The sequence below is a fragment of the Chelon labrosus genome, assembly GCF_963514085.1.
Source record: "Chelon labrosus genome assembly, chromosome: 15".
NCBI lineage: Eukaryota > Metazoa > Chordata > Actinopteri > Mugiliformes > Mugilidae > Chelon > Chelon labrosus.
In genome coordinates, this window is record NC_140348.1 from 20,266,148 (window position 1) to 20,290,203 (window position 24,056).

General features: G+C 41.7%; 1 protein-coding gene across 1 annotated transcript; it reads left to right on the plus strand.

The window, feature by feature from the left end:
• The first annotated feature begins 4,816 nt into the window (after positions 1-4,816).
• Positions 4,817-9,644, plus strand: LOC311500622 (interferon-induced, double-stranded RNA-activated protein kinase-like). Its single transcript, XM_084562134.1, has 6 exons — positions 4,817-4,858; positions 4,976-5,587; positions 6,812-6,952; positions 7,054-7,155; positions 7,300-7,362; positions 7,593-9,644. The coding sequence occupies exons 2-6, from the start codon at positions 5,288-5,290 to the stop codon at positions 7,728-7,730; spliced, it is 744 nt and encodes a 247-aa protein (XP_084418260.1). The 5' UTR covers positions 4,817-4,858; positions 4,976-5,287; the 3' UTR covers positions 7,731-9,644.
• Positions 9,645-24,056: the final 14,412 nt, after the last annotated feature.

The following is a 24,056-nucleotide window of genomic DNA, read 5'->3' on the forward strand; positions in this document are numbered from 1 at the left end:
TTAAACCGGTTGTTATTATTTTTGTCCATTTCTATGGTAGTAAGCTGGAAATTGCAAAAGTGAGTTTTTGAACCTCATTTTCCTCCAAAACAATCATTAAGACAGTTCCTACTGCAAACATTCTCATTTGAGATCCCAACACAACTGCTTACATCAGGGGTATCAAACTCATTTTAGTTCAGGGGCCACATACAGCCCAATTTGATCTCAAGCGGGCCGGACCAGTAAAATAATAGCATAATAACCTATAAGTAACGACACCTCCAGATTTTAAAATATAAAAATGTAAATTGGGATAATGTTTACATTTAATAAACTATCCTTAAGAAAAATAAGCGCAATTTAGGCACATTGCTGTCTGCTGTTTAGTCCTGGGTCTCAATGTTGTGTTCTGTCCACTTCTGTTACTAAAACAGTGGACAAATTAGCAGATATTCTCATTGCAATATTGAAAAAAAACAAAAACTCATGCTGCGGGCCAGATTATACTCTCTGGCGGACAGCTTTTTGTCCGTGGGCGGTCTGTTTGACACCTGTGGCTTCACACGGATGCCAAATCAAATGATTAGTATGTATTTTACACGCCCTGAAATCTTTTTCTTTTGGCATGCACAGTGGTTCTTGCGGCTGCGCAGCGTGAAATCTAATTGAACACCCTCGTTTAGCAGTAGTTCGTCAGTGTCCACCCCACGCCGGGAAAACATGCAAAGCGAGAATGTATTTCTTTCAACCATATAGAAATGATCGGATCATTTGCATGGCTAACAAATAGTTATCTCCAGTGAAATTGGTTTCCGGTGCCGTTAGAATAACATCTATGTGGTTATTGCGGTCTCAGTCCAGCAGGAGTCGGTGTTGGGGTTAGATTTCCGGACAGGAAGAAGTTAACTTCCTTGTAGTGATTGGCCTGTTCAATGTGAGGGAATTTTAAATCTCGTGCCAGATGAGTACTGCTCGTACTACTACACTCAGTAATACCTGTGCGCTATAGAGGGAACAAGAGTAATCGGAGATGGGAAGGAAAAAGTATACAGCAAAACTAAACGAGTATGCACGAAGAAGCGGCTTGGAGCTGAAATTTGAGTTTGTCTCGCGGAGATGTGAAGGTCAAATGTGAGTTAAATCCGCTGCGTGTGATCTCTTGCTTTTGATCAGTCCTTACATGTCGGTGCAAAAACAAAACAGGATGCTACTTGAAATCACTATTAAGGTATTGCGCACAGTGTTTTCCATATGAGGCCAGTGTCGCCGCAGAAGACGTGTTTTCTTGTCCGGAAAGCGAAAGTAGATTAATATTTACTCGAGTCCACGTAACTGAAGCATCGAAACGGAACTAGACTACCATTAATGTTTCTAGTACTGAGACTTGCGATTTCCTGTACTCTACTCTAGTACTTGAAGTTCTCGCCAAGCTTACAGTAGCATCTGGACAAACACTACCTCGTGTAATCATCAAGTAGCTTCAAAAGAGGCAAAACTGTGAATGTAAATCTGAAATAAGTCTGTCAAAGCAAAAAAAGTATTCATTAGCTAGTAATTACAAACAAGAAGTTTAACAAAGACTAAAATGCATTAAAATAAAGCTGTTTTTTTGTTTTAGTTTCCAAAAAGAAAAAGAAACAGCAGCTCTCTGTTTTCTGTGCAATAAAATTTTATCAAAATCGATTCAGTCTTCACTTTCCAAATACTTGCTGTGGGCCAGGTTAGACACTCTGCTGGGCCGGTTTTGGCCCACAAACCGTGTGTTTGACACCCCTGCTCTAGAAGGTCACATGGGGTCTGGAGCCCATTACAGCTATCGTTAGGCGAGAGACGTGGTACGACCTGGACACGTCGCCAAATCACAGGCTCAGATGCGTACTGTACATCCATAATGTTAATGAAAAGTTTTACATTTCTTCATCAGAGTAACTATGAGGGCCGTGATCAGTGGTCAAGAATATCCCGTTGGTGTGGGCGAGACCGAGTGGGAAGCCAGGCAGAATGCAGCTAAATCTGCCCTGAGAAGTTTGGATGGCAAGGAAAATTGGGGACCCGTGGTAAGATTTGTCTCCACTAAAGTGGTGCAACTGTGGCCATAAACAAAGCACGTTTCATTAAATGTTTCTATTTTTTTTCTGAACTATAAAAGGCGTTTTTTTATTTTTTCCTTTCAGAAGGAAAATGCAGAAAATCCTCCTGCAAAGGTTGATAAGAAAAGAGTCAGAGCCAAGCTGCAATACGACAAGACATGTGGCCACAAAACTACAGAGGTACAGGATGTCAGAGCAGAGTCTGTCCTGGTTTAACTGAAACACTGGACAATACACATTTGGAGGGTTTAAGAATATCACCTAAAAGCTTTCAATGTGTGTTTCAGGTTATGGTGTCTTCTGATGATGGTGCATCAGCCGGGCCTTCCAAACCACGAAAACCACTGTAAGGAAATGACATTTGGTAATGTTGGAGTTGTCAAATAGTTTTACTCATGTATATTTTTGTGTTTTCTCAGGGATATCTGTAATGACAAATTAAACCGCATGGTAATGACTTCTGTTTCACCACGCAAACCCAAAGTTCAGGTCAGTTATTACCATTTTATTGTTTACGCTGTGCCTTTTAAAAAACATTTTGTGTCAAGCACTTAGAGGTACTTCTGTGTATGAAAACGTGTTATACAAATGAAACTGTTCTGCCTTTAAATTTTCTGATGAGTTCATATCTGAGTCAAAACATAGAATTTAACCCTCCAAAATTTTGTGAAATCCTGTAGTATGAGTAAAGTATTTCTGTCTCGTGGATCCACAGCAAATACTGGGAACCTGAGGGAAAGCCCCTTAACACCTTAATGCCTGAATTGATTTTTCAATTATATAAAGAAATTAATTATTTGTGTTTTTGCTTACCACTCCTACCGGTCCTACGAGAAACTAGTGCTTGCAAAAGGTTCCTAGGAATTATTTGAATGTGCACAAACCGTCATTGGAGTATTACATGCGCTATTTCGGCTGCAGTCTGAGCGGAAACAGTGCGTCGCAAATTCGCGACACTAGGCGTCAAGGGGTCAATCTTTAACTGTGAGGGCCTGCAACAAGAATTGGGTGGCACATTTGTTTGATTCAAACGATTCTCCTCTGTATAAGAGACACAGTGTCATATTTTAAAGGAATATTGTAAGGAATTCTTTAGAACAATGAAAAACAATACGTTTGGCCGTCTACTGTCTATTAAGCTTTGATTTACCTCCACAATATTTTAGGAAATTTAATATGGGTCTATGTATTCTTTTTTATTATATATTAATTTTGATTTAAAAAGCAACAAAATCCTCATGAAAAGACCAAAAGATGGTTACATTTGCCCTGAGAATTTTGGATGGCAAGGAAAATCGGGGACTAGCGGTAAGATTTGTCTCCACTGAAGTGATGCGACTGTGGCCATAAACAAAGCACGTTTCATTACATGTTTCTCATTTTTGCCCTGAACGATAAAAAGTGTGTTTTTATTTTTTCCTTTCAGAAAAAAAATGTTGCAGAAAATGCAGAAAATCCTCCTGCAAAGGTTGATCAGAAAAGAGTCAGAGCCAAGCTGCAATACGACGAGACACGTGGCCGCAAAACTACAGAGGTACAGGATGTCAGAGCAGAGTCTGTCCTGGTTTAACTGAAACACTTGACAATACACATTTGAAGGGTTTAAGAACATCACCTAAAAGCTTTCAATGTGTGTTTCAGGTTATGGTGTCTTCTGATGATGGTGCATCAGCCAGGCCTTCCAAACCACAAATACCACTGTAAGGAAATGACACTTGGTAATGCTGGAGTTGTCAAATAGTTTTTACTCATGTCTCACTTTGTGTTTTCTCAGGGATATCTGTAATCACAAATTAAACCGCATGGTAGTGACTTCTGATTCACCAAGCAAACCCAAAGTTCAGGTCAGTTATTACCATTTTATTGTTTACTCTGTGCCTTTTAAAAACCATTTTGTGTCAAGCACTTAGAGGTACTTCTGTGTATGAAAATGTGTTATACAAATGAAACTGTTCTGCCTTTCAAGACTCTGAATAATTCTCTTCGGTAGACACAGTGTCATATTTTAAAGGAATATTGTAAGGAATTCTTTAGAGCAGAGGTTTTCAACAGGGGGTTTGCGACACCTAGGGGGTCCGCGGAGGTACTGCAAGGGGGTCGCGCATTTTTATTTTTTTTCCATAAATTTAAACGTCTTTAAATACACATATACATAAGTAGGGGGTCCCCGCTCCATCTCTCCATCAGTTTGGGGGTCCTTGGCCTGTAAAACGTTGAATACCCCTGCTTTAGAACAATGCGAAATAATACGTTTGGTCGTCTACTGTCTATTAACCATTGATTTACCTCCACAATATTTCAGAAAATTTAATATGGGTCTGTGTATTATTTTATATCATATTTAGATTTAAAAAGCAACAAATTCCTCATGAGAATACCAAAAGACGGTAAGTGCCATTCAGAGATAGTTATACGCACTTTTTTCAGCCATTCCACCCATTTTTGTGAACGATTCAAAGTAATTTCTCTAGAGTAGCTGAAGAACTGATTAGAATTTGATGGTCAAAGTCACTGTGACCTTAAAAAAAGGTTAAATCATTAAGTAATTTTATATACAGAAAGCAACAACATGTTAATGTTCTGCACATTCACCTTTTATTAAATTCCCTCTACATCTAAACTGATGTGTTATGTGATTCTTGACAGACTTACGTGGGTGTAAGCTGCGACTTAAGTTGTTGTCTTTTTAGCTCTATAAGATGATTCATTTTTTTCACTAAGGATATAAAGCGTCCTAAAGAGATGGATCCAGGAAACAGTCCCCGTGAGGAGACCAATTCAGAAAGGTATGGAAAATAAAAAATACCTGCAATATAATCATGTTACAGTATTTCTTGTTTTTTTAATTTGGAATTTGAATATTAAAATTCAATTTTCAATAACAAATACATTTTGTTCATCAGTAACAAATCAAGATTTGACTGGATAGAAACCCTCGGCAAAGGAGGTTATGGTCGAGTTGACAAGGTGATGGATAAAAAGTTGAAGAAATATTATGCTATGAAGACTGTCCCCTACAAAGAGTAAGTCAAACGTTCATTCATATATTTCACTGTATAGATAAGAAATACAAGCTGAAAGTGTCCACTTGTCTATTTTCTTGCCCAGAAACGCTCTACGAGAGGTGAAGGCCTTGTCAGACCTCAACCACTGCCACATTGTTCGATACTACACCTGGTTTATAGGGGATTCAGTAGTCCAGTCGGACAGTACAGATGACAGCTCAGGCACTTCTCAGTAAGTCTCATCACTTCTTAATTACCTTATTTACTAGTGGTTCATTTTCTTCCCTTTGTCCGTCTTTTAGGTCCTCCGGTGGTGCATCTGTAAAGTACCTCTATATTCAGATGGAGTTATGTAATGCCGAAACACTTGGAGGGTGGATTGACAAGAAGAATATGAAGGAATCTCCGAAAGACTCCAAGCGAAGAGAAGAAAGTCTGAACATTATCCAGCAAATTGTGAGCGGAGTCGAATACATTCACTCCAAGAAGTTCATCCACAGGGACCTGAAGGTGAGACAAAATGGATAATACTGGCCCATGTGTCTACAGGCTGTGATCAAAGAAACAACATACATTTTGACCCCAATGAAGTCTTAAATCCTCTTAGTGGAAACCATAGATTTAATAATAATAATACATTTTATTTATAGGCGCCTTTCAAAATGTGTGTTGATGTGGAGAAGTTCAGTCAGATAAGGAGGGGCGAGGTTGCGGAGGACTTTAAATGTTAAGAGGAGGATTTTATAGGTGATGTGGCGTGCGATGGGAAGCCAGTGAACCTGCTGGAGAACAGGGGTGATGTGATGAGAAGAAGGGGTCCTGGTGATAATCCGGGCAGCAGCATTTTGAACAAGCTGTAATTTACAGAGGGGGAGACCAGTGAGAAGTGAGTTGCAGTAATCCAGGCAGGAGGTGACGAGGGAATGGACCACGATGGCGGTGTTGTCGGCGGTGAGGGACGGGCGGAGACGGTTGATATTGCGCAGATGGAAATATGCAGGGTAATTTTATTATGGTGAGAATGGAAAGACAGAGTGCCGTCCAGGACGACGCCCAGACTCTTGACTTGAGGGGAGGGGGGAGACAGAGGAGCTGTCAGTGGTGATGGAGAAACTATTGGCTATTGATAGGGGGGATTCAGAACCAATGAGGAGAACCTCAGTTTTGTCACTGTTGAATTTGAGAAAGTTGGAGGAGAACCAAGTCTCGATTTCCTGGAGGCAGTCACAGAGGAAGGTGGGTATTGTATTTATGGAATATGTGATCAAGGGGGAGGAGGTAAATGATAAAGAGGACTGGACCTAGGACGGAACCCCATCGTACACCAGAGGAGGTGGGAGATGGCTGTGGTGTGTTTATTATTGTGCCTCTTGTTGAAGAAGAAGTCTTATTTCTAAGCTTGCTGTAGTTTATTGGACGACTAACCGTGAGCTCACAGACACATGAGAGGTTCTGGGAAGGTAAGCCGACCCAGAACTTTGATAATGGAAGGGAGGTGACAGTATGTGTGTGCTGCTGTGATCCAACAAATAGGATAAAACAATTAGAGTAATGACATCTGATATCCAAAAGGGTCATTGTCAGCACATAATCTTTTGAAAAAGCAGTCTAATTAAATTCCTGTCCTATGGGATATGGATGTGAGCTAAATTCTGACTGGTTGGTGGCTGCACTAAGTCTAGTTCATTACTACACGGTCATGAAGCCAGATGTATGTTTGTTTCGTCTGGTTAGCCGGCCAACATCATGTTTGACCGGGATGGAAAAGTGAAGATCGGAGACTTTGGTCTGGTGACTTCTGAGAATGATGAGGATGGGAACCAGATTGAGAGAACAGCGTCCACAGGAACTCCAAGTTACATGGCTCCTGAGCAGGTCAGATTTATACAGTGCCACTTTCTACAGTCAAACAAATGAAACAGAAATATTGTGCTTTTGTGTTGGTTTTTGTTTGCTGTATTTTTATTTTATAACAGAAGAGCGAGAAGACTTACGACAGAAAGGTTGATATATTTCCTTTGGGGCTGATCTACTTTGAGCTTCTTCGGAAAATTTCCACTAATCATGAAAAAGTTGCGGTAAGTTACAGAAAGCGCTTTATAAAAAGTAAACAAGAACTCCTAATTATGTTTTTATTTCAACAACAACCGTTCAGCAGAGCATAACTGAGCAACTTGTCAAGTTGGTTACATGTTTTCTTTTTATCCCTGCATGAATTTTAGATGTGGGCCGACATCAGAAGACAACAACTTCCCAAAGGATTTGAAGACAGTTTCACTGAAGAGGTACGTCATCATTTTGTCAACGTGTTAGCAAATATGAATGGGTTAAGGGATAGTTTTACCAGCAGAGGAGGCGGGAGATATATCTGTTTGCCCTGTCTCAACAGTTATTCATTCATTTCAATAATTTACCTTGGTGAGAAATAGTGCAGTTTTGACTGGTTACGTTTTTAAACAAATCCTTTGTATAACATTTTCTTAACTGTTGTCCAATTGGTATTTTTACGCTGCAGTACATCATTATCAAGTCGATGCTCCGTGCAAAGCCAGAAGACCGACCCGAAGCGACTAAGATCAAGGCTGACCTAGATGAGTGCACTCACAGACTCAACGCTCGAGAAATTGTACGTCGTGGTAGCAGAACAATGTGAATTGCAAAAAAAAGATTTTATTTTAAATCAAGTCCCATATACTGTATGCTCCAGGAAATAGTTCCGCTTGATATCTTAAAATAATTGCAAAAGTATGTTTTTTACTTTTGCATACTGCCATCAAGGAGTGTCATTGCTATGGGCTATGTAATTGGTCTGCTCTAAGTGGGTGCTACATATCTAAGTAACATCCAATGCCAGGTCCAAACGTTTCCCTGGAGAACATTGTATAGTCACAAGATGTTATTTACTTCTCCTGTGGTTTTAATGCTGTGGCTGATCGATGTAAGCTCTCTAGCTCTTTAGCCTAAGATCAGAGCTTATGCCTGTAGTCTCTTACGTTCTTTCAGCTCTCTCCAGTAAGGGAACAGGCACAGTCTTTATCTGTTTCTTTTTTTAATCTGAAGCATCATGAAATTGTCATGGATGCTTCCTCGGTTCTATTTTATTCTTCCTAACAGATATGTTGGGATCATAGAACCATATTTACATTTGTAACCTATTTTTTTCCACCAAGGTCTACTCCATCTGATTAATTAGATTTATGTGAACTTTTTTGGTGAGGCCTTGAATGTAAAGAATGTTTATTGACTTGTAAAAACATCTTTCTTTGTTGACCTGATTGCTTTTTTTTTTTTTTAATACTTTTTTACTTTACTTTTTTTTTTTGCTTTTACTCGGCTTAATGTAAAATGGTGAATGGCATCACGTTTTGTGTGTACACATTCTTGTGCTGCGACCTTTGTGGGGACTTATTTTACTTTTAGGACATTTTTGGAATACGAGGACATTTGGTCGCATCTTCTCAGAGGGCAGGTTAAAGCCAAATACATTTACATCTGTTTTTTCCCCACAATTTACAGAATAGTTCTAGAGAAACATTTACTTCTATCATCGTATTCCTAGTCATTCAGCAGTTTACATAGTCTTTGTTAGTATTTAGTAGTATTGCCTTTCTATTGTTTAACTTGTGTAAAATGTTTCTGGTAACCTTCCACAAGCTTCTTGAAGGAATGTTATCCCAATAGCCTCCTTGCTCATAGACATTTTTGCTATTTTATAGAGGTCAGGGCTTCGTGACGACTCGATGTCGTTGTCCTTATGCCATTGTGCCTTAACTTTTTATTCTTGTGACAACTTCCTGGGTTATGTCTTGAGATGTTGCCTAAATGTGTCCATATAGTCTTCCTTTGTTATGTTATGGCATCTATTTTGTCAAGTTCTCCAGTTCCTCCTGTTGCGAAGCACCCGTGCAACATGATGCTGCCACCCTCGTGCTTCACAGTATAGATGGTGTTCTTTAACTTGCAAGGCTCCTGCTTTTTTTGTCCAGACATATTGCTGGTTATTAGAGCCAAACAGTTAACAGTTGACATTAAAGTTCTTTGTCTCCACATGCAGCTACGATTGATAGTCTGTCTTCTTAATGACAGATTTACAGCAGTGGTTTCTTCTATGCGTGTAGATATTTTTGTACCCATTTCCTCTTGTGTCCTTTGCTGTTCTGCGATTGATTTCAACTTTTTGTACCAAAGTATGTTCATCTATAGGAGACAGATTGGCTACAGGGTCATTTATACTTGTGTAGCATTGTTTGTACAGACGAACCTTGTACCCTTCAGGCATTAGGAAACTGCTCTTAAAGAAATCCACGATGGTCTTTCTGAGGTCTTTGCGGATTTCTTTTTATTTTTTCATGATCTCAAACAAAGAGGCATTGAGTTTGAAGGTGGACCATGAGCTAGATCCACAGTTACACCTCTTATTGTTTCACATTATGTTTAACTGTAGCTGTGATAGTTTCCATTAGGGAATTATGTCAATGAATGTCCGCAGAAAGGCAGCAATGCAAAAGTTTTTTGGTGTTGTTTTTTTTTTTTAGGTCTTGCATTTCAATTTGCGGTTTCTGATGTCATCATGTGCTTAATCTTCAATGTCTACTTTTGAAATAGGTGGTCCACTTTAAATTAGATTATCCCGTGGGAAAGACGGAGCTTCATCACATAGAAACAGATATATAGATAACAGATATAAAAGATATTTAAGTTATATAATATGAATAAATAATGCTGTGTAGAAAATTACACAGTGTTAGCAGCATTGACCAAAGTCCTGTTGTTTCCTCACAGGGAGGCATTGTATAGTGTGAGACCTGAGGGAACATGATACATTATTAATCCTCTTAATGTCTAGATCATGTAACAAGACCAGACAATAAAATACAAAAACCTGACTGTACAAAACATTTTCCAGCAGAAGTCGAGAGATTATGTTTGATGCCTTACAAAACAAACAGTTCTTTTCATCTTGAGTTCATCATTCATGTCTCACTGCGGCCACAATGTAGATTAACTTTGTGCCTTAGCTCCACTTGTATTCATGTCAACAGGGGTTCATCTTCCGTGTGGGTGCGGAACTAAAAAAAAAACACTTTAAACAATTTCAATATGTCCTATATGATCATGCCTCTTGGTTTGTGTAAGCAACTGAATAAATGTTATTTTAAACCCACTCATAGACTGGTTGTCAGGCTTTTTGTATTTGCAAGGTGAAGGATTTTACTGCAGATGCTTGTTTAATTTTTATATCATCTGACTATTTGATTCATATAAATCAGCAGTTTGACTTATGCTCACATTACAGTGGTAATTAACTATTTTCTAATATTGTTACACAATGCTTATCAAACTATATATACACTAGGGAAACTGTCATATTTTAAGTAATATCTGTTTGCTTGGGGATTAGTGAAACAAGAATCAAACAAATCTTTTTAATGATCATCTTTGTAATAGCTGTGGTTGGGATGACCTGATTGCTTGTCGTTCTTTGGCCTGTAGGGGGAGCTGTGGCTCTGCGTAGCCCCAGCACGTTCAGAGCATGGCTGCAGACGCCAGGCCTCCACAGCCTGTGGGTGAGAAAGGTTTATTCACAGTGAGAGGGCCAAAGCTGAGGGAGCCGTGTGACATTTAATCATGCCTCCGGCGCATGCTGGATGATTAGCATCTCTGTGGAAAACAACAGTAACAAGTGCCAAACGCAGGATCCCACACAATCACCTGGACGTGGCGCACGCAGTCACAGAGGCCACGGTAATCAGCACAAATTGGCTCCTGCGGCTCGGTGTGTTACCTCAACAATCACCGCGGTGCTTGGTGCAAGTGGAGAGAGGCCATAGGTGCGGGGACTGGCTACATGTAGCCTGAATAACCTGGCTGATTTCTGTCTCATCAGCTGCAGCAGGAAGGAGGATAAGATGCTGAAATAAACACTCTGATTCCCTTGTTGACTGGGAATAGCACTACAGCCAGCATTAATAGATTTCTTCAGCCACTTTGTGGCAGCAGAGCCAATTGACAGCGCAACAGATAGATATTTATGGAGAAACATCCTATGGTTTGGAGCCTTTTTGTCAATCTGATGACTGTATTGTAAGTCCAAGGTTCGCCAACCTAGATAGGAAGATATTTGGCTCTTTATCTGCTCTAGTATATTTGCTAATGCTTGGCAATTTGGGTCTATTATTTGGGTTTAGAGATAAAACTGTCCACATTCAGTTCATCATGATTCAAAATATATGTCTCTGATAATTATCAACAGGTTACAAGCCGAACGTTTCTTTCCTTTAGTCGAGATGTTATTTAGATATCAGCTGCATGAGAGAACCTGAAGCCAGCCCTCTCCTGACATTTACTCCACCAAAACAATGCGCTCCCTCATTTTAGCTGCATCTTAGATAAGAAACCTGGTGAGTTTCCAATCTTCTGCAGCTGTCGTGCTTCTGCAAGCAGGGTTATTGGATGTATTGAGGTCGCTTCCTCTGAGAGCAATGTGGGCACTGAAGCGGCGCTCTGTCAGTGGCCTGAACCGTGTAGCCAGGGGTAAAATGGACTCACAAGTCAGAGTGCCTCCCCGTGGACCCAGGGGTCGGAGCAAATGATCACCCTGTGCGTAGCCTCGTTTCAGAAGCAGCAACCGGAGTTTGTTTTGCTCCGTGTGTTTTTAGGACTCGGCCGTGCTGCAAAGACGAAACTACTTCCCCGCCAGCAGACGTCAAAAATCAAAATGACAGCTTAGGATGCATTTGAGCCGTCGGATAGCGTTGATCTCCCCTGACTATGCATGTATTTCAGAAGTTTCTGTTAAGTTGTCCCTCTTAACCTCTGGTGAACTCCAGTTAACTGGAGCATGACCACATGCTTTGCCTCGCCGGAGGCCCCACTTGGCTTTTGCTCTGGACTTTCCACCTCTCCAGAACCACATCCTGCCACTGTCCGCTCCACATGAGGAACACTGCCAGTGTCGGTTAAAGGCCCATACTAAGAGTTTTAGATTTTCCATTTCTGTGCAGCTTTAAAATGATTTAGGAGACTCCTAAGACTACTGGAACAGCATAGCTTCAATATAATCGTGTTGAAATGCAGTTTAAATCTACACTTTTCTATCACAGATAACAGAGAGATCTTAAGGCTGCTCTGACAGTGGATCCAATGGCTACGGGGAATATGAAAATGGCGGTAAAGCCACTGGAAAATTAGCAGAATCAGCTGATTGTTTCAGTTTTACATCAGTCTGTTTTCCAACAACACTTTTACCATACACAGCAGCCCCAACATTTTCCGGACACTGACTTGAGGTATTCGAGAACAAAAAAAATCAGCCGGATCGGACATCTAACAGACTCTATCCTGCCAGGTCTCTAGCACAAAATCTTTGCAATGTCCGACAGAAGAAGGTAATTATCTGGAGAATTCACAGCAAACTAGAGGATGTGTTGATGATGGTGCACAGAGTCTGGCTCTCTCCCATACTCTTACCTGTCTGTGTAAGATTTCCAAGATTTTGTTGGTGCTGCCGTCACAGTTTTAGAGCTTTGAAAGTTATTTTTTTCTGTGACCTTGTTTCTTGATTTCCTTTGTTTATTGTCTTGCTTGGGTTTTTGCCCCTTTTAATTGTTGGATTGGTTTCTCCTTGTGTGCTCCGGCCTCATCAGTTTCACCTGTGTCTTGTCAACCCCTCTGCCCATGTGTATATATAGAGCCCTGCCTCTTCCTTTGTTCTCTGTGTTTTTTTGGGGGGGACTCACAACTGCAGCACTTTTTATTCCCGATTCCTGATTTTTGCAAGTTTTTATGGGAGTTATTTTGTTTCCTGCAGCCTCACCATTCAATGCAGCCAAAATGTGACAACGGCAGACATATAGTCAACCCCCCTCCAGAGACTTTGTCTGAGGATCATGTGTGGAAATGGCTTCTAATCCCATCTAGCCATACACCACTAGACTTAATATCCATTGCAATAAATGAGTTAGGTGCAGTGAATGATTAAAAAAAATAATAAAAACAAATGAAAAATCCTTCCGATGGTCCTTTAAACTTACCATATAACCCATTCAGCTGCTGTACGCCTTGTTGTCTACACAAGTTCTTGGACTTTGTGGATTTTCCAACAAACAGGAAGCCTCAAAGACTCAAAATCTGATTCCTAAAACATATTTGATATTTTCCCATAAGGGCAAATATTAAAACTGTCTGATGATCAACATATTTTAATTATCAGTGTGTTGCCAGATTTCTTAATTTATTTATTTTTTTCTAAAATCCTGGGTGTTGCCAAATTTACATTTACCCTAGATATTTTCAGTGCATCCTGCTTTTGAGGTCGCCCTGATTAGAGCTTGTGAAGCAACCCGTTTGAATCATCATCACTGGATGCTGTTGCCATGTGAAAGTTATTTATTTTTTTTCTGCATAAACGGCAAGAAAAAGGTTTAATCACTATATAATCATTATATCACAGCTCTCGTTTAAAGGAAAACACCTCTTTCACGCAGCTCCGGCTCAGCAGAGGCGATCGGATCCTCTTCACAACAAACACCTACGGTTCGTCCATCCCCCGAGCTCCTCTTGTGCACCTGTTACATAAAACTCGTTTCACATGAGAACGCCCTTTATTAAATGCACTTTAACTCGGGGACATCTGACTCGACTAACTTTGCTCCACGTCAGCCAGATATTCAGCGGAGATATCCGTCCATTTTCACTTCTTCTTGTATTTACACCTCACATATCCCAGCCCGTTGTGTCCCAAGAGCAGAGCTGTCAGAAGTAATATCACACATCACAGGATTTTTTATTTTTACTTATTTTCTGATTTGCTATTCATTTCTACTGTGACCGCAGCTGTTTTTGTGTATTTTATTCTGTTTCCCTGCTATGTCTTGTCAATATAATGTTAAAAAAAAGGGCTCCTGTACAGTTTACATATCAATTGCCTGTAAAATATCTCTCAATATCTTTATTTCAACTGTTATTCCAAAAAGAAACCCTCCGTTTTCTCCAAAGACCGTAGTAGATTTATTTTCTGGCTGGTGGACGTTATGTAAAATTGATGTGCTGGTTTGCGCGTTTTGTTGTTAGTTTTGCTGGCACGTGTGAGTACAAGCGAGGTGCTCGTGGGCGTGTGTGCTCTTTTCTTGGCAGGTGTGTGTGCTCTGTGGCAGCTGAAGGAGCTGTCAGAGCAACAAGGCTTACGCTGCCTTGTGTCACTTTGCGTGGGATGATAATTTGCCACAAATGATATTGCCTTCTCTCCGCTGACAGCCTGCCAACGCTGTCAACTGGCAAAGCCCAGCAAAGTCGTTTGTCAACTTCCTGCCCCCTCCCAATCCCCAAATGCTTGGTGGAGGCGTGGCCTCACCTCGCAGCTTTGAAGGTCAAGGACGCGACGGGCAGGCTCACCTGGTAGAGCTTTAAAAAATAAAAAAATAAATAAAAATGAAAGAGTCAGCCCCATCTGGAGTTCAGCAGTTCATTTCAGAGCAGCAGGGGAGGCTGCAGCGTGTCAGGAGGATCCTCTGAAAGCATGTGCAGCCAGCTATTCCCCTGTTTTCTTTCGGAAAAAACGACACCTTCTGACAGACCAGCTGTTGAGCCGATTTGAAGCCTGCACGAAAGACATGTGTGAGATGATGCAATCATGATGTTAGAGTGCATTTCTCAGAAAGAAGATTTCATTTAAAGAAGCGAAGTATATAAACTGCACAATCTGCGTCAGAGTTTGTGTCTTTATCTGTGACCGTGTCTGAGTTAAAGACTGCAAAACACAACCACCGATGCTAATGTTGTTTACTGCTAGATGGATGCGTCCAAACCAAGGACAGAGACATCCGAATGTCCTCCTCATCGCTGTGGTAAATACATCACAACTGTGGTGAATACTCGCCGACAGGCACTTCTTTTAAAACACTGTTAAGTTACATTTTTATTTGGTTTTTAAATGATTTAGAGGGAAGTGTCTACTTCTGCACCTGCACACTGAAGCTATGAGATAGGATTCATGCTCCACGTGCTATTAAAGACTCTAAAGTGAGGTGTTTGTGGTACAAAGGAGAATATTCCGAGCTGGAAGGATCAAACAAAGTGACTTCACTGCGTAATTTAAACGATAAGTGACGGTAAATTCAGGTAGTAGGATGGCAGTGGTGATTAGATGAGCCCAAAACTCTTTTTCCGTTCCTTTAACAAGGTTGCAGATAAATAAGCTGGGGGAAAAAAAAGCCAAGCTCATCAACCTGGCAGATGAGTTGAAAGATAGACCGAATGGACAGGAATTAATTACTTTTGTAATGTTTGCGGATTCATGTTTGCTTCCTTCTCTTTGTGTCAGTAGTAATTACGCAGGCACCTACGGGAGAGGCAGGCAGTGAGATGAAAGCCGCGTGAAACCAGGACACGAACAAAGCCAGCGACAGAAAGAGGGGGCCAACGCTTGAACACCGTGCCATGACAGACAGCCTTTGGGGCTGTTTTATTCAGCTGCCAGGAGCTTTTTAGGATTCGTTTTATCTGCTCTGCCTTCCCACCCACCCACACGCCCACCCCTCTGGATGGTGCTCCAGATGATTTGTGTCCAGTTTGGCTTCACTTGAGCCAACACAGCCTCTAAAAGCAGACACACTCTGCCTCCTTCTCCGCAATCAGCTCGCCCTGTCTTGTGTTTGAGAGCTGTTAAACCTCTTTTCTGCCTGAGTGGGTTTGTTCACATTTGAGCAAAAGGTCCCTCCAGGTTGTACGTCTCAAAGATGAATTTAACATTTTCATCTCTTTTTTTTTTTTAAATCAGGAGTCTCCAAATGGTCTCATATGAAAAAAAAATAAAAATCTGCACTTACACTTACACATGTTGAACATATCATGGTTCATGAATAAAAGAGCCCCTGACAATAGGAGGAATTTGATGGAAAAGGTGAAACCACCAGAAATTTCTGTTACTCAGTCCAACCATGGAACTCTTTTTTTTTTATCCTTTAATAAGAAGTTAAAGTAAAATCGGAAGTTGCAGAAGTCATACGTTTGCACTTAAATCATTATGCTAACATGGTCCATGTGACTTGACCATCATGCAGCAAGCATGCACATACAAAATAAATTCAATAAGAAAAAATTATAGTATGGAACTTCATTCAACCACTTACCAGACACAAAGCTGATTAACCCTGTCACCACCAGGTAAATCACGATGAATTTCACAGCTCCTGTACCTGAGAGGTGAACAATGTCGGTGATAGCAACACTTTACTATGTTATTTATTAAATTCCTTATCAGAATTACCCATATGCAACTATTTTTTTTAATTTTTTTATCTTATTTAACTTTAGAAAGTCTGTAATACAGACCACCTTATCTGGTTGTAATAGTATGTCTCTTTCATTCCCTTATCATTTATACTTCTTCATAGTACTTCTTTTTATTTCTTCTTATCTTATTTGATTTTTACCTTAAATTACTATTTGCACAGTCAGGACATGCTGCAAACTCATTTCACTGCTGCTGTACCATATATAAACATTGGAGCTGTGAAAGAGACAGATTAGCCTACATAGCTAGGAGTACAGTAGAGGGAGAGTGACGAATGTAACCAAGGTCCTATACTGTCTCTCTAGGTTAGGAAGAATAAAATGAGTTCTAGGAAGTGTCCAACAAAAGTTTTTAATGTTTATGAAAAATAGGCTAAAGCTTAAGGCTGTTACATACTCTGTGAGAAGCTTCTCGCAGCTTGTTCTCAACCAGACAGAACTTTTTTCTCGCCTGTTGTCTGTCAACTATTCTGAGATTCGTCAGAAATTAGAAGTGGGTGTGGTTAATGCGGAAAAGCGGAAATGCTAGCGGCTACTCTGTGAGCTCCCAGATGATGCAAGCGGCGACAGTGTTTGTGTAATTACTCTCACTGCCAGAAGGAGGAGACAAATGTTCTGCATTGTGTCTTTAACCATCCTAATTTTGTGTTTTAGCATTTTAGCATGCTATGACACTTTTTCAACACTAAACTCAGCCAGTTGCAGTTGCAGATGAAGTGTGAGGGGATATGACATTATGAACCAGATGTCATCACAGTGCAGTTGTTAAAAATAGCTAGCGTGCGTTAGAAAGAAAATCCAGGGGGATGATCAAAGTCGCTAGGATTCGTCCTATGGGGATCTGAAAGTGTTGTAGAAAACTTCATGGCTGTTGATTTGACAGTTCTTGAGATTTTTGCACACATGTAGCCTATGACTAAAAATACACAATAATTAATTCATTACCTTCAAGGACTGGTTCCATTCACACAATCCTCCTTATATAAGAAGCCTGATCTGTGTGATTTCTCAATAAAATAAAAAAATAAATCTGTCCGTGAACTTTCTGTACAAAATCAATGTGTCAGCACTTTAACAGGTGGGAAATTGGATTTCATGTTTCAAATGCAGGAGAACAACTCTGTCCTTAGCATTAAAAGTGCTCACAATGCAGAATGGGCTATTTCAAAATACTAATTATTAATTCTTCAGTGTGTACAGGGGGGTTAGTTTTAAATATTTCATACTGCATATTGCTGGGTACTCGCTAGGCACCTCTTTAAAACTGCATTTACCACTGTTCTTATTTACAGTGATTTCATTTTGTGGCTGACGTAATGAACATCTGAGTATCCGTCACTGTGCAATCATTCACTATAAAACTGTCTATATACTGTGTAACCTGATAAGATGTCCTTTTAAAACCCCCCCGCAATCAAATTCGTCGGCGGCACATCTGGCCTCTCAAAAATCCTTTTAGAGATGGCTGAAAGTCGCCATCGCTGGCGCTCGGCTCCTGTGTTCTTCATCAGACCCAAATTAGTGGCATTACACTCAGAGAGCCATCTCATAAATGGATTTCTTGTTGTGTGTGAAGCCTCATAGGGGAATCGGTGCGCCATGTTGCCATCTGTCTTCGTACTTCCTGCCTCCAGAGCCACTTTCCCAGAAATCAACACCCTGTGGTCTGAATCACACTCGCCATCCTGTCGTCTGCATTTATTTCTCTTTTTTTCCCCATCAAGGTCTGTGAGCACTGTCAAATGCTTTTTATTTTTTTTCACTATGAGCGCATGCTGTGCTCGATCATTACATGCGCGTCATTCTGTAAAGAGCATTACAGATAATGCCGTCCCTAAGAGCCTTTTTGTGCTGTACATTATCTCCAGTAAATGACATACAGCAACATGAGTGGTACCTTGTTTCACGGCCGGGGGATGTTGAAATCAATGGCGGCCTATTGATTACTGACATCACACCCATTTCTTGTTAATATTTCAAGGACCGGTGCATCTGTACCTTCTTATAGCACGTTAGGCGGGCATCCTTTTCATGACAGCTCTGTGTGCGGGGAAAAAAACTCAAGGCTCTCGAGATGTAGGTGGATTATGAACAATAAGTGGCTCTGGCTGTGGAAAGCAGCTGCTTCACTTCTGTAGATAGTTGCACAGCTTGAATCCTTTCACTGTCTGTTTTTGTATCTGTTCAAATCTTAGAGCCATGAATTCATGAACCCAGTCATACACATAAAACCCCACTCAGTGCTTGGTTTTTGATAGAACAGCTCAACATTTTGGGAAGTAGGTTTTTATTTAGAGGTGCTAGCTGCTAGATGCTAAGCTAACTGGATGCTCGATCTGGTCATCATGACTGGGCTACCAGTCTTGACTTTCTTTTGTGTAACTCTTAGAAAGAAAGCAAAGAAGCATGTTTTACCAAAATGACAAACAATTTCTCTAAGAATAATCTGCATAAATACATTTATGTATAGATATAGTCAGATAATATCACGCCGTATTAGTTTTTGAATATATGTTTTGGATAAGATGTCAAATTATTGGTCCGAGTCGGTCGTCCTACTCTTTGACCCCTTCCTTTGTACTTACATTTATATATTCATCATTCCTTTGCAGACTTTTTGTGGTGATTATTGCAACAAGAGACCAGATATCCACCTATGAATAAATATTAATGCTAACACATATATATATATATTACTCCATCAGTGACATCTCATCACCTGGCTACGTTTCTCTCCCATCTGCCGGCTGCTTGTGAAGGACAATGACTTGCCTCAAGGGCCAGTGAAGTCGCCGGGCCAAACTGGCCGACTCCGTTCGGAGTGGCAGACCAACTTGGCTTCCCCCGTGAAGTGGCACTCGGATATTCAGTGTGCTCATTGTTCTGCTGCTAATTGTGCGGTAGCAAAAGGCCATTCTGGCAAATGAATCCTTCCATCACTTCGTTGTGTTTGCCAGCGACAGTGCCAGCGTGGCATTGCAAGGCCAGGGCGCGCAAAAGCACTTTTATTTGTGTGGCTCTGTTAGATGTCACTTTGACGCATTTAGCAATGAGTGCGCCATCTGATATTTAGTCGAATGCTAAGTTAAGGGTACCCTGCTAATCATATTACATAAAAATTGTTCTCAGCCTGTAAAAACACCTGGATTTGCCCCCTAATGCTTCAAATTCATTTCAACTAATAAGCGTTTCCACCAGGGGGCACTGTTGCACCAGGCTACATCCCACTAAAAGAGCTGGAGCTGGAGGGAAGTGGCAGGGCCCGTCTACCACCATATCTGTGTTTGTGTCCTCGCTTTGTGAGACAATGGCGCTATATTCTTATCCAATCTAACCTCTACCTGAGAGAGACTGATTGCACTGCACTTTCCCTCGTGCTGCAAATTAAATCAGAATGCCATTACAGAAAAACAGATAACCCATCCGCAATTCAATACCGCCATTGTTTGACCAAAACAGGAAATATGGTTCATGTTGGCTGCAGGATATATATCATTTCAGAGACAAATAATGTAACGGCTCTCAACGGGGAGAGTCGGCTAATCGATGGCACGTCTGATTCTGAATGATAGCCGCTCTGCTAATAGAACTGACGAGCTCATTTGAATTACGGCTGAATTACTGGAGGAATGTTGATGGAGGCGAGAACAATAGATTCGGTCCAAAGAACATAGCATGTGTAATTAGTTAGAGGTTACATGTGTTGTCTATATTTTAGAGGCAGAGCTAGAAGCGTTCAGACGCTGCATAATGTGCTGTATAATTTTCTTGACCTTTCCCTGACTATTTTATAGCATTGCCCTTCGCAGAATCTTTGATTGGCCCTCCCCTCACATCTCACCTCCGCTCTTTTCACTACCAGTTAAATCCACTCGCTCCTCAGGTATTTGAATATGGATACCATCTTTCACAGTGTTATTGGCCTCCTTATCCCCTCCCGTCCTTCATTACAAATGATCTCTCCGCACTAATGAGTACACGTCTAAAAATACCCTCCTTGTCCAGAGAGCTGGATGTGTCGTGGTGCGCATTGGGCTTTAACAGATGTTAATGGTTATGGAACATCAGAGTGTTGTAATGAATAGAGGAGCAGCGACTTCATTTAGAGAGAACATTTTTAATATTCAACGTGCGTCCGCGCTCGCCCACCGACATTCCTCAGCCGCCGCGGATTCAGCTTTCACACAAACTCCCCCCCCGCTCCTTGTCTACCTTTTTAACATACCGGTGGTGTTCCCCGTCGCCATGGTAACGCCGCGTGACCTTTTCAGGGAGGTCGAGCTCATGTCAGTGTTGCTGCTCGAAAGATTTAATTCCAGCCCTCCGCTTGTTTGTGGTCTTTCAGGTTGGAAATGTTCCCCCGGTTTGACGGATGAGGGGAAACTTTCCAACTGGGCTCGGTGAAAACGTAACGTGATGGATGGAGCCGTCACTGCCCTCGTCTAATTAACTGACAGGGTCCCCTGGTTGTCCGTATGAAGTTCCAGGGACTTGATCCGTGGAGAGACATGTGAACGCAGTTGTTTGAATATTGGAGAGGAGACGATTTTTAATGGTGAACTACTACTGTGAGCTAGTGTGAGGTTGGTAGCTGTTTCACGCGCCAAATGCCGGAAGCTGAAGCTCAGGGTCGGGACTCTAGCGGTCGCCATCTCGGTGGTGCCTGACACCACCAAGCATTTCTACCTGGTGAGCTGGTGTGTCATGTTGGGGTTGGAGATCAACAGTTAATCTAATATGAGTAAATGGTTTGTTCGAGGCTGAACAAGGGAGATGTTTCTGTGCTGACAAGCGAGCCAGGAAATGCTTTTTGAACCAATTAGACGCTACGGTCTGCATCAATGCAGCACTCAATTTGACACCATAGCTATGGCGACAACGCACACCCTAACGCTGTAGTCGGACGTGCAACGCAGACCACAAGAGCTGTGATTGGTCCGCTTGGTGGCAGCGTGTTTCCTCTTCAGTATTTCCGGCTGCTTCTCCATCTCCGCAGTTATCAAACTGATTGTTTTGGATCAAGAAAGATGGAACGCATGGCGGAAAGATTAACTGAGAAGGTTCGGAGATACAGACATTTGTATGACTCTTCTTTGGCGAAATTTCTGCTAAGTTTCAGTCACCATTGTTGAAAGTGAAGCAGGAAGTGGAAACAAAAGTTAACCAGTTAACGGCGACAAGCATTTAGGTGGCGTTTTTACAGAGTGAGCCAGGCTGATGAGCGCACAAGTATAAATGGCTCGCACCAGCGTCGGCTATGTGCGTAGGTTGTGCCGTCTATGTCCCACAGTACTTTAAATGATGACCCTTAGTTACATTTCTGAGGAGGTGCATGTCAGGGTACAGCGTAGCATCTGTTGCTATGCATTTGTTAATGTACAAATGGGAAAAGAGGAGGAGATGATGCAGGCAGGTGATGGCTTTCGGAATTTGCACATGGAAGTTGAAGCTTGTTTGGAGCCAGCAGGCCTTCTTTATTCATTTTATTTATTTATTTATTTTTAGCTAGATATTCAATATATACACTGTATTTAGTTTTAATATCAAAACAATGTGTAAATAAAGACTGTGATGCCAGGGGGAGTAACTGTAAGAAGATTTATCTCCTGCAAGAGATGCTAGTACTGCAAACCAGTAGAGTTGTCTGTGAAGAAATAGTTCCAGCGCATAATTACCAATCAGCATTCTTGCATGTTGCTGTTTATATACAGGCTAAACAAAAGAGATGCACGGTGGATGAGGAGAATCCCTTTGTTTGCTATCTTCATGCTAAGCTAGGTTAATCCCCAGTCCGGTTCCAGACCTCTGAGTCATGCTAGCTAATTCTCTATTACTGTTCTCGCACAGGCACAATCTTCTCATCTAATTCGGAAAAAGGAAACCGAGTTCCCTCCAGAGCTACTGCCTGGAGGACTAGCATGATAAAACTGTTCAAAGATCATCTTTTTTTTTTCTTTTTTTCAAAGACAAATTAATAGGATTGGAACCATGTGTGTCTTGTGGACAAACTAGTCATACTTTTGTCTGAATCAGGCTCAGATGGTGATTAGCTCAACTTCCCACAGCCAGACAGTAATAATGTCGCTTTACGAACCCGGGCATTACACAGTGATGCACGATGACTGGTCGACCACGTGGGGAGAAACACTCCGGATGATTTCATCAGGCCTGTGAGTTCACCATGACCAGATCAGAAGTGCCAGCCCAGCAGAATACTTGGAGCATGAGAGTCAGCTGTAAGTGGGACCCCACACCCTTTCCTCCCTCTGTGAGAAACTAAAGGGAAACATGGAGAACACTCTCCCCCCACCCCCATCACCACCACCACCATCTCCTGTTCCTGACCAAGGGTTAGAGTCTAATTCAGACAAGATGTTGGATGTTCAACAGCCTCCTTTTCTCATTTGTGGCGCAGATCTAGATGAAAAAGCGGCGAGCAGTAGGAGCCGACCTCTCTTGAGGGGTTTCATTAGATATTAAATCTAAGCTTCCTCCAAGGTCAGGGCCAAAGATGGCTCCTATTTGCACCTTATTTCATGGCCAGGAAGATAATCGACCCACGCAGAGTCCATCTGGTTCACATGGAGGTCTTCTTTAGGGACGGCCTTTGTAACGCAGATTCCAAATGAGACTGTGAGGAATGAAACAAAGAAAGATTTGTTTCCTTTCTCAGAGAGTAACTTCAGCGGCGTAGCCAGATGAAATCAGAACTTAATTTCTCTCAGCTTATTGGGCTCAGATTTGCAGACTGCAACATGTGACAATCTCATGAGTTTCCAGGCCCCGGCTATCAGTGAGCCCGTTGTCTTCGTACAGTCTTGCCGAGCGCTATAATGCCGCCGTAACCTCCCCTTCTGTCCTCATGGTCTGCTTTGTGTCCTTCACAGGCGGTAATCAGATACAGTGAACTGATTGTGGAACAAACGACCCGGGGCAGTCCAGCTGCACAGGAGTACTGTTTCAGCCCCGAAATGATGATGTCACCGCTCCCATGTGACGGGGCTCAGTTTCACTGTCAGATCAATTATTCACAGCGTTTAATTGGATCAGCTGAATCCAGATCGCTCCGGGGATCCATTTCCAGTAACAGCAGCTGCAAATAAACCCTGAGCCAGCACACAAGGCATAAGGCTCCAGATCAATAAACGCACACTACAGCACACCTTGCTGACTTTATAAAAACTACCCAAATGATATGCAAGTTTACTTCTCTGGAAGGAAGTAATCCATATCTTAAAGTATACATTTCCTTATTTTAGATTAATCTGGGCTGAGTAGGGAAGCGGGGGCCGGGGTGATGATCTCAGAGAACAGGGTGATGGCCAATCTGTGATGATGCTGCATTCATTAATCACACAGTTTGTACAGTGGCGTTCGCAGCCTCTTAGTCATCAGATACTCCCCTAGCCTCTGCTCCTCTCCTGCCTCCATCTCATTACAGGCCTCCCAGTCAAAGGTAGCCTTTGTGCTGGGAAGGCAGACGAAGACAGTCCTGCTCCCCCTATTAGTTTCAGGATACGGCGCATAGAGCGGAGCCTATTCACAAAGCGGGCACCAAAACACAAGGCCTGGATCTCTGCGGAGAAGCGGAGAGAGCAGCCTATTCATCTTCGGCCGCACACGGTAGACACATATGTGAAGGTCTTGGGAAAGTTGCTTTTCCAATTAGCCGCAGTCGCCTCTGTTT

Bases quoted from the DNA above. Each gene is read 5' to 3' on its own strand.
- LOC311500622 (XM_084562134.1), top strand. From the start codon at position 5,288: ATGACAGCTCAGGCACTTCTCAGTAAGTCTCATCACTTCTTAATTACC. The intron at 6,953-7,053 runs GTCAGATTTATA...ATTTTATAACAG, and splicing joins GTTACATGGCTCCTGAGCAG to AAGAGCGAGAAGACTTACGA. The intron at 7,156-7,299 runs GTAAGTTACAGA...CATGAATTTTAG, and splicing joins CTAATCATGAAAAAGTTGCG to ATGTGGGCCGACATCAGAAG.